At 28.8% G+C, this 14,863-nt stretch overlaps 1 protein-coding gene and 1 pseudogene across 1 annotated transcript; both read right to left on the bottom strand.

Annotated features, from left to right (window-relative positions):
• Nucleotides 1-1,401: 1,401 nt before the first annotated feature.
• Nucleotides 1,402-4,747, bottom strand: LOC111316993 (GLABRA2 expression modulator-like). The gene is made up of 4 exons (XM_022919273.2): nt 4,101-4,747; nt 3,921-4,022; nt 2,092-2,363; nt 1,402-1,896 (listed from the first exon to the last, which is right to left on the bottom strand). The coding sequence occupies exons 1-4, from the start codon at nt 4,459-4,461 to the stop codon at nt 1,708-1,710; spliced, it is 924 nt and encodes a 307-aa protein (XP_022775008.2). The 5' UTR covers nt 4,462-4,747; the 3' UTR covers nt 1,402-1,707.
• Nucleotides 4,748-7,743: 2,996 nt separating this feature from the next.
• On the bottom strand, nt 7,744-14,463 carry LOC149511996 (cytosolic sulfotransferase 12-like; annotated as a pseudogene).
• Nucleotides 14,464-14,863: the final 400 nt, after the last annotated feature.

The raw sequence follows: 14,863 nt of genomic DNA, 5'->3' as shown, positions 1-14,863 counted from the left end.
GATTGAGTAATTTGTTTGAAAATCAAGTTGTGTTCAGCCAATAAACCCAGCAAAATTAACCATTGCAAAGCAACAGCACCATGCACGACATGACTTGTCCTATTAACATCTAAATCCCTGCAATATTCAACCCAATAACCCAAAATATCCCCTATGTACCAATTAATTGTTGGAAAATTGGATTTCAATTTTTCAAATGCCATAATTACAAATGCTTTGGGGATGGTTTTTATTTATTGGTATGATGAGGGAAGGCCAAAATGCTGTGGAAATTAAGGACAGTGACCCATTTTCCTTAGTCATCAGCTTAATCATTGTCTTTGTGATTTAGGGTCATAATGGACATCCAATTGTTTTTTTAGAAGCATTAGTTGGTTCCAAAAAGGCCAATTGGGTGTGTAGCCATTGACATTTTCATGCGACACCATCATCTAAAGGATTGCCTAGTTTCAATTAGTGAACATTCTCTCAGCAAATATTTTGTTTTACAAAAAGTAACAATGGTTTTAATCTTAGCCACATATATAAATTAATGGTTAAAAATGTTGAGTCTTGGCCATATGCATGAATCAATTACATATTTGCAAGATGAAAAGTGTCAACATTGGCACCGATCTTGTGCTATATTGATAAAATGTTAAATTATTAATCCCAATGATTAAAATTTAATTTTTAATAATTTCAAATATAAAATATCAATATTTGAAAATAGATGATATTTGAAATAAAGTTGTATTAAATGATTTGAGATCCAAAGATTTGCATAATTAAAAAGAATGATATTATAATTAATTCTTAAATTACAATGAAATATTCGATATGACACTCGAATTTTAAAAATTTTAAAAGATTTTAAAACTATAAATCTATTAATCGATTTGATACTTAAAAAATTGTTTGTCTGATATATATCATTATTTAAAACTAACCACGTTAGAAATAAATATTACATTAATTAATAAGTTCATAATTCAGATACTATATTAAAAATTTTTAAAATTTAAATACCACATTAAATATTTTAATATAATTCAAAGATCATTTATATCATTAACCCTTTAAAAATTCAAATGGTGGAATAACCATCCCCACCGGGAATATGAATAATCAAATGGGGGAATATGAATAATCAAATGGTGGAATACGGCTGGAATGGAATGGCTATTCCACCCCAAACAAACATGTTTTAAAGGGAAAAGAATTCAATAACCAATTTTTAAGCTTAAAACCAATTATGCCCATGTAGTAGAATTTACATCAAATTAGAAGATGACATGCTGAAACTCAGCACATTTATCGGTTATTGCATCAAAATTCAAGGATTAGGTTTCCACCCTGTTAATCGAAAATTGGCAAAACTACTCCACTGGATAAGAAAAAATGGAAAAACAATTGGAGAAGGAACACAAAAGCAACAACTTGTCTCACATAAACATTGGGTACGATATCAAGTCACTGAACGGTTTATAGCAACTGACATTACAATGACATGAGCTTAAACCAGAACAGGTTCATTATATTCTCTTCTTATAACTGTCATCTGATATCCAGATATAAATTCTACCTTTACCTAAATTTTCATTTCCATAGAATATTGAAGAACTTCGGAAGGAACATGTATTATCAGATGCTTCTAAGCAGCAGAGTGAATGCTTTGCATGATAATCGTCATACAACTGAGTGAAGGTTATGCTACTAGAAACGGTATCACACAGACTGTAAGTTATTTAGTTGCAAAGCTTCCTGTAGGCATGTAACAGCACCGTTGTAGTTTAAGAAGCCCATGAACCAAAATTCATGACTATCGACAGAGATAACTTGGATGTACTTTTCCGAGGGACTGACTCGGCTTGTTGAAGGATTAACTGCTTTAAGTTGATGCAATGGGATAACTACCTATTTAAACAGACAGAATAATGTCAAGAATCATAACTCAGTAAGTTCTAAACCATAAACCGGTACCCTAATATTTTCACGTACAAAGTTATTGATGTGATGTATCTTTTCAACATCATAGAGTGAAGTGGAAATAGCAACTCACTACTACCAATCTTTTGTAAATGCAAGCATGTAAGGCTAATGCAACCATACCTTATAGTAGCTCCATTCAGTCTGGCTACCATTTTTATAGGAAAGAGGACTGTCACTGCAATATGCAAGCTTTGCTGTAGATACATATAAAACTCCCATGACAGGACCTGCTGATGTGGATAAGTAACATGCGAATGAATTTTGGAGTTGCTCTTCAGGAACTGTTTCAAAAGTTTGTCTAAAAATCTTCTCATAGCCACCTTCTGCTAAAACCTTTGTTCCCTGAGCAATTCTTCCCATGGCAGCCTCAGCAAAACTCGGGCTTGTTTTTACTGATTTAAGGAAAGAGAAAAAGTATTTTTGTAATTTTATGCATGTGAAACTGCTTGAGAAGCAAGAGGGAGGGGGCAGGGGATGAGAGCTGGGTTCACGTATAAAAATCAGAAACAGCATATTATTCTAATTAATATATGCAAACATTATTTTCCATATTTCTTCCTTGTATAAAATTGAAGCACAAAAATACTCTTCTTATGCTCAAATAAAAGCAACAGTAGCAATTGTAAAGGAAACTGCCATACAAAGAAGACCAATAGAAAAGGGTCCAGAACATGACAAAGAATACATAAGATCATTATTTTTATGGTCATTTTATGCATGACCAAGTTGAGGTATTGTAATGTACCTAAAAAATGTTAAGGTAATGTTGCAAAAGAGAAGTTAGAGATAGCCATAAGTGCAAAAGGAATACATAAATTTGGGTTACAGACTGCTCAGGTAACATGTACGCAGAAAGCACAAATGAGAGGATGCACACTTACATTATGGTGGTACATACTCAAAGAAAGTGATAGTGATGGGGGAGAATTCTAAGGTTAGATAAATAAAGGCGAAGAAAGAGTATACAAGCAAAAGGAGAGCTAAAAGTCCTTAAATGATGAGAGTACTGTTTATGGGATATTTTTAGTGCAAGAGTTATCATAAAAAAAAATGAGACATCTCAACAATCAAAATAGCAAAAATATGGTTTGGATGGTAATAATTCTATTTGTTGCACAGAAACAAGAATGTATCATGCGTCATATTTAACATATGGGTAAGTTTTGAGCATCCCTATGATGAGATGATTACACGTGATTTTTAGCATCCTTAGTGAGGCGGTAAATAAGGAACAATGGAACATATTGCTTTGTCAAGTATTTTATCAGCTTGAGTCCTTTGTTTGAATAAATGAATGTGCATATCTCATTTCTTAAGCATGATTTATAAGATCTGAACATGCCCTTTGAGGAAACCAGGTATCATAACCTTATTTCTGGAAAAATCAAGCCCAATCATCCATCATATTCTATTCTTTTCCAAGTAAAAAATTACATCACATATGTTAACTCCAACCAACATTTCATTAATCAATACTGCATTTCCTTAAGAACTACCATAAAACATGTTAAAACTACTAAATCACAATTATCTAAAATCGTCCAACCATTTCCAAAATGAAACAAACTGCATCCCAAATATCCTACATCGCTCTCAGAACAAACGAGCAATACAAAACACCAAACCACCAACAGAAGCAATGTGCACCTGAGCCTTAACCAAATTCGAAATATTAATTGGTAATTCAATATCTGAGATTTCAATTTTCAGTAACCCAATATCCATAGCAACCATCAAAAGAACAAAAAGAACCATAGTTTTATTTAATCACAAATTAAAACAAATCAAATTACCGAGCACTCAATATCAATTCCAATCCTAGAAAGCTAAAAAGCACAATCCAATTCAAACCATACACAGATCTAATCTACAGGGAAAATACCAAAAATTAAAACTAAAATAAGATAAAGAAGCAATTGAAATTTAAAAGAAAAACAGAAAAAGCATACAGTGCTGCCACGTGTTCCCGGCCAGGTCCTCGGCTTTCCTCGTCGCTTCTCCCACTTTCCTCCCCCATCTCCCTAAAACATCCCTCACTATATCCATCTTCTCTGTTTCCAATTTTAAAAATAAATAATTAAAATTTTCAAATAAAAGATAATTTTAGAAATAAATGTGTAATGTTTTGCCTTTGAAGGAAGTCGAAGAAGATTCCGGAGCAGGAGCGTGAGCAATGTAAGGATTGGATCCGTCAGGAGCGGACATAGTGGCGCTGTGATCAGCGGCAGACGATTCACTAACCAATTCGGGGTTCCAATGAACCGATTTCCTCGACCCGGATGATGTTCGGCTCGGTGATTGCTCGCTTTGAATCTGAATCTCTTTTGGATTCTGAGTCTCTTTCTCTTCCTTTTTCTCTGGCTCTGCTGTTGGCACCATAACAAAACCGTCCGCATCCATTGCGGGATCCGACTCTTTCGGGCTCGGTTCCTGAGAAGGAGATTGCGTTGAGCTGGACTTTGGCCCAGTTTCCGTCTTCGATTGTGCCATTCTTCTAGAACGTTCGAGGAAAAAAAGGGCGCGCGTGAGGGATTTTTTTGCTGGAAGTTTATCCGGTGGCTGTTATTTGATCATTGTGGCTACTTTATACTTTTCCCTTTCGGTTTACTTGGATTTGTTTGAAATTGAAAGAATCGTATTTGAAAATTTAAATGGTTTTTTTTTTTTTTTTTTTTTTAAAGAAAGATTTTGGAATTTAGGGAAATGGGTTTACCGGCGCGGAAGGGCCGATGATGGCGGTCCAATCTGATGACTTTTTTTAGCGCCAATGAGATGCGAATGGACAAGTTTGACTGCTGGGCTCTTATTATTCTTCGACCTTTAATCCCCATTTTTATTTTTAAATATTCAGAAACAAAATTTTTTTTTTATTTTTTTTATCAAAATCATGATTTAGCAGTGAAGGTAATGAAAAGAATAAAAGTTTAAAAGGTTAGGCAAGTCTTTTACTTACTCGATCCTTATAAATGATTTATAAATGCATTAATTACATTGATATAGTGATGTACGGTACTTACTTTTTCGTCATTATAGATTTATAATTTTGTTAAGTTTAAAATATTAAAAAGAATTTTGATTATTTTATTTTTTAAATAAATTTTAAAATTTTTATTGTACTTAAATAATTTATTATTCTTGGATTCGTATCCAAAATAAAATTTTGTTTCAAATAAAAAATTTATTTATGTTAAAATTTATTTAAGTATAAATCAAAGAATAATGATTTATTTAAAAATATATTAAAGTTTCAGGTTAATTAAAGAATTTATTAAACCTTACATAAATAAATTTATTGACACAAAAAAACCTCTTACTACTAAAAAAATTAGATAAAGAAATTGTAGTAAGAATTATTATAGGGATATCTTTTTGTAAATAAAATTTGAATTAATATAAAAAAGTAATTCATTTTTATTTTATAAATCTTTCTACATTATTTTAAGATTTGAATTGAAAATTTTCAAGTAGAGATTTAAATCTTTAACCATTGAAATGTATAAAATGAAAATGAAATTAACATGCATTCATATGAAAAACTATGACAATGTTTTCATTTAAGTGGACAAATTCCATGAAAAAAAAATCCAAAATTGATTCCATATAATGATAGAAGAAGAAGTACGAAAAGGGGGAAACCCTAGTTCCTGTTTCCTAACAAGAGAGTATCTGGCAACAAAACAACCTTCATATTGAAAGCCGGTTTCATAATTCCTAGAATCTGTTGAATCTTATCAACGAGGCAAAGCATTAATGTCTCCAACCCCTTGGTCATAGCTAACCTGAGAAAAATGGAAAGGAAAGAATAACTTGAGCGGCTGATATTCATCTTAGTACCACATGGATAAGCTTTTATGCTTTATTTGGTTCTACGGGAAAAGAAGTGGAACAAATTAATATGAGAGGCAAAATAGGGTGTAAACAAGTAAAACTAACGGGTTATTCTAGCTTCCATTTGAATTTCATAGTATCTTCAATGCAAAGGTGGTTTCATGATTTTTTTTTAAAGATGTTTACTTATAATATATAAAAAAAATTGTTGATAGATTTACCAATTTTATAATGTTCAGAAAATTTTTTCTTTCAATTTTTTTTATTTTTATTTTTTGGGTGTTCATAACAAATTTTTGAAAGTGTCTAATGAAAATTATTTCTTTAAAATTTTGTTATTTTTTAATTTTAGGGATGTCCATGGAATGCATTTAAATAACATCTCATGATTTAATATGAGTTTCCTGCCCTTCAAGTTAGAGAATAGAGGAAAAATTTAGTGGAAGGCAATGGATTTTCTTAGTTTCAAAATGAAATAAAAGATATTTTTTATTATAGTAATTGGTTGTTTTTAGTGGGTACTTACATGTTTTTAATCTTATTATTGTAGTATTCAATATGATATAATCTCATCATTATCATTGTTTTAAATTTCATTAAAACTAATTTCATTATCAATCTAAATAAAATCCTAATCTATTAGCTGATTCAATATGATTAAGTATGATCAAGCTGTGAAAACCTTAGAACATTTGATTAAATAATTGATAAATATATTTTTATTTGAATAAAAATTTAATCATAAGTTTAATTAAAGTCATATTCAATTTTTTTAATATCCAATCCTGGTGACTTACAAGCTTAAATAAGTTTCCAAATTCTAAAATATTTTTAGTGTGATATACTATATTTTATGTATGAACTTATTATTTGAGTTGATAATAATCGAGTTAATTAATATAATGTTGAAGTTATACGTACCTTAAATTTCAAGTATTGTATATAGTTGAACCCAAGTATAAAAAGTCGATTTTGATGAAATTCGAATTGAGTTCAAATTTTTATTTATTTTAATTAAATTAAAATTTAAAATTTTCATTACTCATATTAGTTTTATAACACTTTAAGCAAAATCTTTTCTTTTAGTTGGATAAATATATTTAATGAAGAGATAGAATATAGGAGAGACAAACATAATTATTTTTCGACCTTTCTAAATTATTTTTTGAAGTTTCTATCGAACAAACACAATCATTCTAATTTTAATAATCATAATCAAATGATATAGTTTTAAAAAACATGATGAGTTATTGTTTTCCTCCTTTCACTTGACCAAATATGTAAAACGAATATCAAACTAATCTTCCTTTTTTCTTCATTGAAAAACTAATTTTATCTTCAAATTTTACTCGAATTTAATTTTTTCAACGATTTTATCATATAAATTTGATGCATTCAAAATCTCAGAAAGCTTCTTTTAAGAATTGAACGGTTGATAAAGGATTTTTCTTATCCTTTTAAAGAAAAAAAAAAAACAAACAAACAAACTAATCACTTTTCAAACAACAGTGGGCTATTGGGCTATTTACTGTTCTTTTCATCATGTGTTAACGTTCAAAGTCTTGCCTTTCTGGTGTGTGTTCTCACCTCATTTTCCTTAGGAAAGCCCATAATCAAGGAACCAGCCCACATTTTTGGACAAGCTTTGAAAAATGGGTAAGAATCTGTAGTAATAGTGTTGCCTGATTCAATTTGCATCTCTTGAAGTATTATTTTAGGGCCCCTTCATAATCATGCCTCTATTTATAGTAAACAACACAGTCTTGAACAACTTTGTACAAAAGATTACACAAGCTGCAATTTTTTAACTTGATTACGATTTTATATGGATTTTCTTTTTATTGAAAGCAACAAGATGTTACACAAAGAAAATAATCACCCAACAAGCAACAGCATAGTAGTAATAGGAATAATAAAAGGTTACAGCTGGAAGATTTCTGTAGACTAATCAAAGCTCAATCCAGAACTTTGGAACTTTTGTTTTGTAATCAGGTCCAATATCTTAGCCATTTTAGGTGTCAAATGATTTACCCAATCTTCAACTTGACCTTTCCTGAAGAAATCAGAATCGTTAACAGGACGTTCCCGATTTCTTGTAACGTTTTTATTGACATCAAGATTGGTCAAATTCTCAACACTACACAATTTCACTATTTCTTATTTTCTTCCTCAGGTGAAAACGGTACCCCTAAGAACTCTGCCAATTTCCTGACACAAAACGAAGGCTCCTTCACATTTCATATTTCAAGAACAACACCTTCTTTGGTGACTCCAAACTAGCTTTCCAGTACCCCAAAATGTGATCCCTAAAGGGTCCACAGAGTGAAACCCCTTTGCAGAACAAGTCAGAGGCTTCTTTTTATGAAAGTGGTGGCTGTTCTGTGCGTCTGAACCTGTTCATGAAATGCCACATTGAAACAAAAACATCTTTGGGGTCACGGCCGATGTAAACGAAACGGCAAGCAGAGGGATCCTGCAGGGACCTCATGGACTTTGGAAACAAAGAGTAAGGAAGGTGAGTTGAAAATAACCGAGGCGACGGAAGCCCTTCAATGAAGGAAGTGGATCCATTTTTGTGAATGTATCCTTCAAACAAGAGGACCAAGTTGAGGGTTTGCTGTGAGCAGAGGATGGTTGCAGAAGTCATAAGAATTTCTGTTGATAGCATAGAATCAAATAACGGTTTAATAACGGAATAGTGATCGCAAAATTGCGGTAACACTCCTACTCGTCATTGTTATTGAAAGAAATACGGTTGAGAAATTTATTCACAGTCAAAACGGTATGTAACGGATGAAAAAATGATATAATAGGAAATAGTAATAATAATGGATCGTTATTGTTGCTATTCGTATTTTCCTACTCATGGATCAACAATTCATGTTACAAGAAAGAAACAAAATTTCAACATGGTCAGAATAAAGCAATAAGCCTGTAAAAATAAAAGTAAAAGTAAAAGCAAAAAATAAAACTCAGAACCTCAGGTTCTCAATATCAAAATCAATCTAAAAATAAATTAGAAAACATGCAAATTATTTATCAACGATTCAAATAGCATTTCAACAGCAATCCTAGCTCAATCCATAAATTATCCAAATTTAAATCAGCTTCAAGTTCTCAATCAACAATCAAGAGTGAAGAAGGTAAAAAGAGAAATTTAAATTACTTTTTTTTTTACAAAATATTTGTAAAATAATGTCTGTCTTTGTCAGAGTTTGAGAGAGACGAACGAGATATTCTGTAGGCACTAAACAAGTGATAGTGATGAGAGGATGAGAAAGAAAGAGAGAGATGAAAAAAAAAAGAGAGAAGAAGTAGATTCTCGAGAGGGCCAAACTCTAGAATTATGAAAAAAACAAACAGAAGAGAGAGAGTTGGGTGCCTGGGTCTACTGGGGTTAGGCAAAATTGAGGGGTATTTAGGGCATTTGGGTGAATGGGGGATTGGGTGGGGTGGGATTGAATGGGGTGAGGGTGGGGGGATGAATTTTTTGTTTAATTTTGTAATTAATTTTTGAAATTTTTTTAGATAAAATTTAATTAGAGGTTTGAAAAATTTATAATTAAAAAAATTAAGGGATTAATAATTTAATATAATATATATAGAGATTTTAGATAAAAATTTTTGATAAATTTTTTTGTATAAGTTAGATGAAAATTAATTAAAATTAAATATTATATTTTAATTTTGTTATATATTAATTTATGATTTTGTATTTGAAATTTAATAATTTTTTTATTGTTTTAGTATTTATATTGTTGTCAATTTTTTTGATATCAGATTAATTCTTACTATTTTTGTATAGTTATTGAAGATTTTATTTATTATATAATTATTGAAAGTAATTTGTAATAAAAAAATTTATATCAATTAGTGTATTAAAAAAATTATGTTACTTAATAAATTTAGCATTTTATAATTTATTACTCTTATTAAGATTAAAAACTAAAAATTAAAAAATATAAGTTTAAAATTTTTATTAAAATATAAGTTTAAAAATTTTTATTTTTTGAAATTTTTTTAGATAAAATCTAATTAGAAGGATTGAATATTAATAATTAAAAAAATAAGGGATTAATAATTTAATATGATATATATAGAAATTTTAGATGAAAAATTTTGATAATTTTTTTTTTGTATAACTTAGATGAAAATTAATTAAAATTAAATATTATATTTTGATTGTGTTATATATTAATTTATAATTTTGTATCTGAAATTTAATAATTTTTTTTGTTGTTTTGATATTTATATTGTTGTCAATTCTTTTGATATTAGATTAATTCTTATTATTTTTGTGTAATTATTGAAGATTATATTTATTATATAATTATTGAAAGTTATTTGTGATAAAAAAATTTATATCAATTAGTGTATCAAAAATATTAAGTTACTTAATAAATTTAGTATTTTATGATCTATTACTCTTAAGATTAAAAACTAAAAATTAAAAATTTAGCTTAAATTCAATTTATAATGATGCAATAAATAATATTAATATTTCTAAATATAACTTTGTTTTGTTTTTATATAAAATAGCAAGTATGTTACAACGTGAAGAGTTTTCGAATAAAGGAGTAGAGAGTGCGCCATGTGATGATATAGGTTGGCATTTTAGAACACTTGTGCCAAATACAAAAAAAAATCTTTCATGTAAACTTTGTGGTAAAATTGTAAAATGAGGAATAACAGGTTTCAAGGAACACATTGTTCATAAAACTGGCAATGTTGCACCATGCTCCAATGGTACTGGTATATTATGTTTTTATAATTCCTTTGAAAATATTATTGTTAATTTCTTAATAAAAATTATAAAATTACATACCCTTTTTTTAACTATATTATTAATAGGTATAGTAAGAGAAAGTATGATGAAACTCTTTTAAGAAAGTAAATAAAAAAAACCTGACAACAAAAGGAGAAAAAATGAATTTTTATCATAGTTAAGAGAGAAAGATGATTATAAAATATTTATTGATGAAGACATCGCTACTAGATAAGTCATGCGGGATAGTATCTAATCATAACATAAGTGACACAGAAGACAATAATTCAGACAAAGAACTAGTGGTTGGAGTAACATATATGAAGAGGGACAAAGCTCTTATGGCTTAGTTGCTGAATATTTTTGAAGAAAGAATAAGGAAATCAACTCCAAATGAGTCTAAATTTTCATTAAGAGGAGCTATACTTGAATTGGTTAAAAGTAAGAGTTCAAGGTAACCAAAAGTAAATGATTCATTTTTAAAAACATTAAGAAAAAAGATAGGTAAATCACTATCAAAATTCTTGATATATGATCGACTTTTTTTTCAGTTAGCAAATTCTCCATGGTTGCATAATTTGATTTTCGTGGTAGTAGAAGTTAGCCAACATGTAAAACTTTTAACACTTTATGAGGTTTCGGATGTGTATTTAGAGTTTGAGTATCAACAAGTTCATAAATGGGTTAATAGATTAAAAGCTCATTGGAATGAATTGGGTATCACTTGGATATGTGATGGTTGGACCAATAGTTTGAATCAAATGCATATCATTAATTTTCTTATTTACTGTAATAAAAGGACCATTTTTTAAAAATTTGTATATGTCTCAAGTATTCATAGTAAAGATGTAAAATTTTATTACAGATTATTAAATGAAGCTGTGAAAGAAATTGAAGAAAAATAAACTGTTCAAATAGTCACTGATAATGAGGCAGCACCTAAGACCATAAGAAAAAGACTAATGAAGAAGAAAAAACATTTGTATTAGACAGCATATTCAACTCATTGTTTGGACTTGTGTTTTAAAAATATTGGCAAGAAAAAAAATGTGGCAAAGGTTTTGGATAATGCAAAAAAAGTGACTTGTTTTATATACAATCACATTTGGATTGTTAATTTGACGAAAAAATATACACAAGAGAAGCAAATACTTCATTTTGCTCTTACCCAATTTGCCACTTATTTCATACAATTAGAAAAAATAACGAGGCGAAAACAAGGTTTAAGAGAGATGTTCAATTCCAAGGTTAGTACTTAATAATTAGTACAATTATTTAAATCTAGCATCTTTTTATGATATCATTATTTAAAATATTAATTTCAAATATATTACTCTAAAAATTTATTGATGAATATATAGGAATTTAAAGAATCAAAATAAGGACAACAAAAATCAGGACCTACTTATGAAGCCAAAAAATCATTTTGGGAAAAGATTTTTGGAAAAAAGTGAGCAATATAATAAAAGTTTATGAGCTTTTAGTAAAAGTGTTACGCCTTATGGATGGTGATGAAAAGCCAACAATAGGCTTTATTTACGAAGCTATGGATAGAGCTAAACAAGCAATTTAGCAAAATTATCATTATTCTGCTGAATATGAAAAGATTATTGATAATAAATGGAGTTTCATGCACTCTAACTTGCATTTAGTTGGTAAGTAAACTAAGAATATAGATGGTATTTAAAAAATATGTTTATTTTTTATACTTTTAATTGCTTATATATTTATTTTCTATTACTTTAATATAATATTGTTATGAATTATGTTTAGGCTACTATCTAAATCCACAATTTCAATTTGGAGTCGAACATTCTGCAAATGTATTTAAAGAAACATTAGAAGGTATAAAAGCAGTTATTGAAATATTAGAACCTTTGATAAATACTTAAATTAGAATAATTAATTAGGTTAGTATTTTATACTATTTTATAACTTTAATATTTATTTTATGTATTAAAAATTAAATTATTTTTTATTTATTCATTTATTATTGTATTTTCAATCGATGTAGTTGTTATTATTTCGAGACAAGCATGAAACATTTGATACTTTACAGGCACAAAGAGCTTGGAAGCAAATGAATCTAGGTAAATAGTAAATTAAATAATTATAATTTATTTATATTATTTAATTGTATAGCACATTCAAATTTAATTTAAATAATTTTATACAGCTAAGTGGTGGATGATATATGGCACTTGTGTTCTTAAATTATAAAAACTAGCAATCAAAGTGCTTAGTCAAATAATATATGCATCAAATTATGAACGTAATTAGAGCACATTTAGCTATATTCACATCAAAGCAGGGAACAAATTGAAGTGAAAGACTTTAGAAACTTGTATATACCTATTACAACATAAGGCTGGGAATGAGACATAAAAAAAAAAAATGAGCATTGATGAGATAAATAATAGTTTTAATCCTATTAGTCTTGACCATATTTTTTAAGATGATGATCCACTAATAGAATGGCTGCAAGAGAAAAAAAATCCTTTGTTAGATGGTCAAACTCTTATTGGTTGCCCGCAAATAATTCTGATAATAAAATGAATGTTGAACAATCATGCCAATCTCAAGAAAGGAATGTATCTCATTCAATTTCAAGTCCAACACTAAGTTAGAGTGATGATGGTGGGGGTTTAAGCCTAGATAATGATAATGATGATGATAATGGTGATGGTGATGGTGCGAATTTTGATGATAATATGGATGCAAATCGACCTTACAGTCCACTTAAAAGAGAATTTAGGCTTGCTATTAGTGGTGGACTCTTCATTAATATGGTAGAATATGAAGTAAATCCATTTATTAAATCTAAGGAGGGTCAAAGTGTATGTACAGCTCGATCAAAAGGAAAAACCAAGAAGCACCACTATGATATTTCTAGAGGTTCTTCATTTTTAGATAGGAGACCAAATTCTAATAGCTTTAAGTATAGTGAATCATCTGCTAGTACTCAAGGATGTTACTATCCATCGGAACAACCTAATTTTTAACCTCCTCATAGTTATCCACCTCTATATGGTTATTATTCACCACAAATGTATCAAGAACTAAGGCTACAAGGATGGGGATAGAGTCAACTTGGCTCTCAAAGCGAAGATAGAGAATTTGATCCACCTCATCATTCTACCATATGGTAAAATTTGAAATATATATCAATAATTATAGTTGATGGAATTTGAAATTATTATATTTTTAAGTTTATAATTTTATTAAATATAGATGCTTGGTATTTAACATATTATATTTTGTTAATATTTGATTTGTCTAGAATTAATATTGAATATGAACTTGGCAAAGAAAAATTTTGTGGATAAACTAAATATGAATATTTTGTTATAATCTAAATAGAATTGTGAATAATTTTTTTAGAAAATAAAAAACATAAAGTGTCATAAACTATTTTTAAAATCATTAAATAAAATTTTTTATAATTATAATCATAATTATTACATTTTATAATAAATTATGCAAAAAAAATTCACAATCGCGATGATCGCAATGATCGTAATGATCTCCATTATTTCTGAAATGCGATAAATGTGACGTAATTGAAAACATGATCGTGACCGTTATTTAAATCTCTGGTTGATAATAGCAAAGATGAGGGCTCTTAGCCATGTTGTGCCATATTTAAGGGATGTTGACAAGATAATATTTGTCAGTCGAGGCTTGAAGTGGTCATAGATCAACAAGTTTCCTTGGAGGAAAAAAGTTGGTAGTCAAAAGCCTTGGTATTGGAAAAGTTGGTTAGCCAACCAACCTTCCTTTTTTGGGAGGGTTGGCAACATTTGATCAAACTTTTTGTAAGTTTTCTTGTAGCCTTCATCTAGTTTTTCTTTTTTCTCAATCTCTGCAATGGCAAATTGATAAGCTTTTGAGGTATCCATGGGGATGGTGAGACTTAGAACAAATTAATGTGAAAAGGGAAAGTCTATATACATAAAAAGAATTTAGGGAAAAATCATGTTCTTGCCGTTTATTATGGCAGCATATAAAACATGTTAACACTTTTTTTAGCCAAAGTTGACGGGTAGCTAGAGGCAACACCTAATGTTTTACTAGAGAGATTCCTTTACTTGGCGACAGATTTTTTTTAAAAAAATATTTATAATTATTTACTTAAATTAATAATATAAAATATTTTTTAATTAAAGAATATTATAAATAAAAGTAATTGTAATAAATCAAAGATAATTATTTTAATTATTAATTTATACAATTTTCATTAGTGTATTATTGTGAGAATAAATTTTTTTATTTAAGTAAATCTTATTTTAGAAAAATATT

The sequence above is a fragment of the Durio zibethinus genome, chromosome 24, assembly GCF_047325235.1.
Source record: "Durio zibethinus cultivar Kanyao isolate XHJ-2024 chromosome 24, ASM4732523v1, whole genome shotgun sequence".
In the NCBI taxonomy this organism is placed as follows: Eukaryota; Viridiplantae; Streptophyta; class Magnoliopsida; order Malvales; family Malvaceae; genus Durio; species Durio zibethinus.
Note: the sequence above shows the minus strand (reverse complement) of the source record. Positions and strands in the feature narration are given on the sequence as shown.

What these genes read in the sequence shown, in the direction of transcription:
- LOC111316993 (XM_022919273.2), bottom strand. Translation starts at nt 4,461, where the DNA reads ATGGCACAATCGAAGACGGAAACTGGGCCAAAGTCCAGCTCAACGCAA. An exon ending in TTCTTCGACTTCCTTCAAAG is followed by an intron (nt 4,023 to 4,100) that starts GCAAAACATTAC and finishes AATTGGAAACAG; the next exon opens with AGAAGATGGATATAGTGAGG. An exon ending in CTGAATGGAGCTACTATAAG is followed by an intron (nt 1,897 to 2,091) that starts GTATGGTTGCAT and finishes CTGTTTAAATAG; the next exon opens with GTAGTTATCCCATTGCATCA.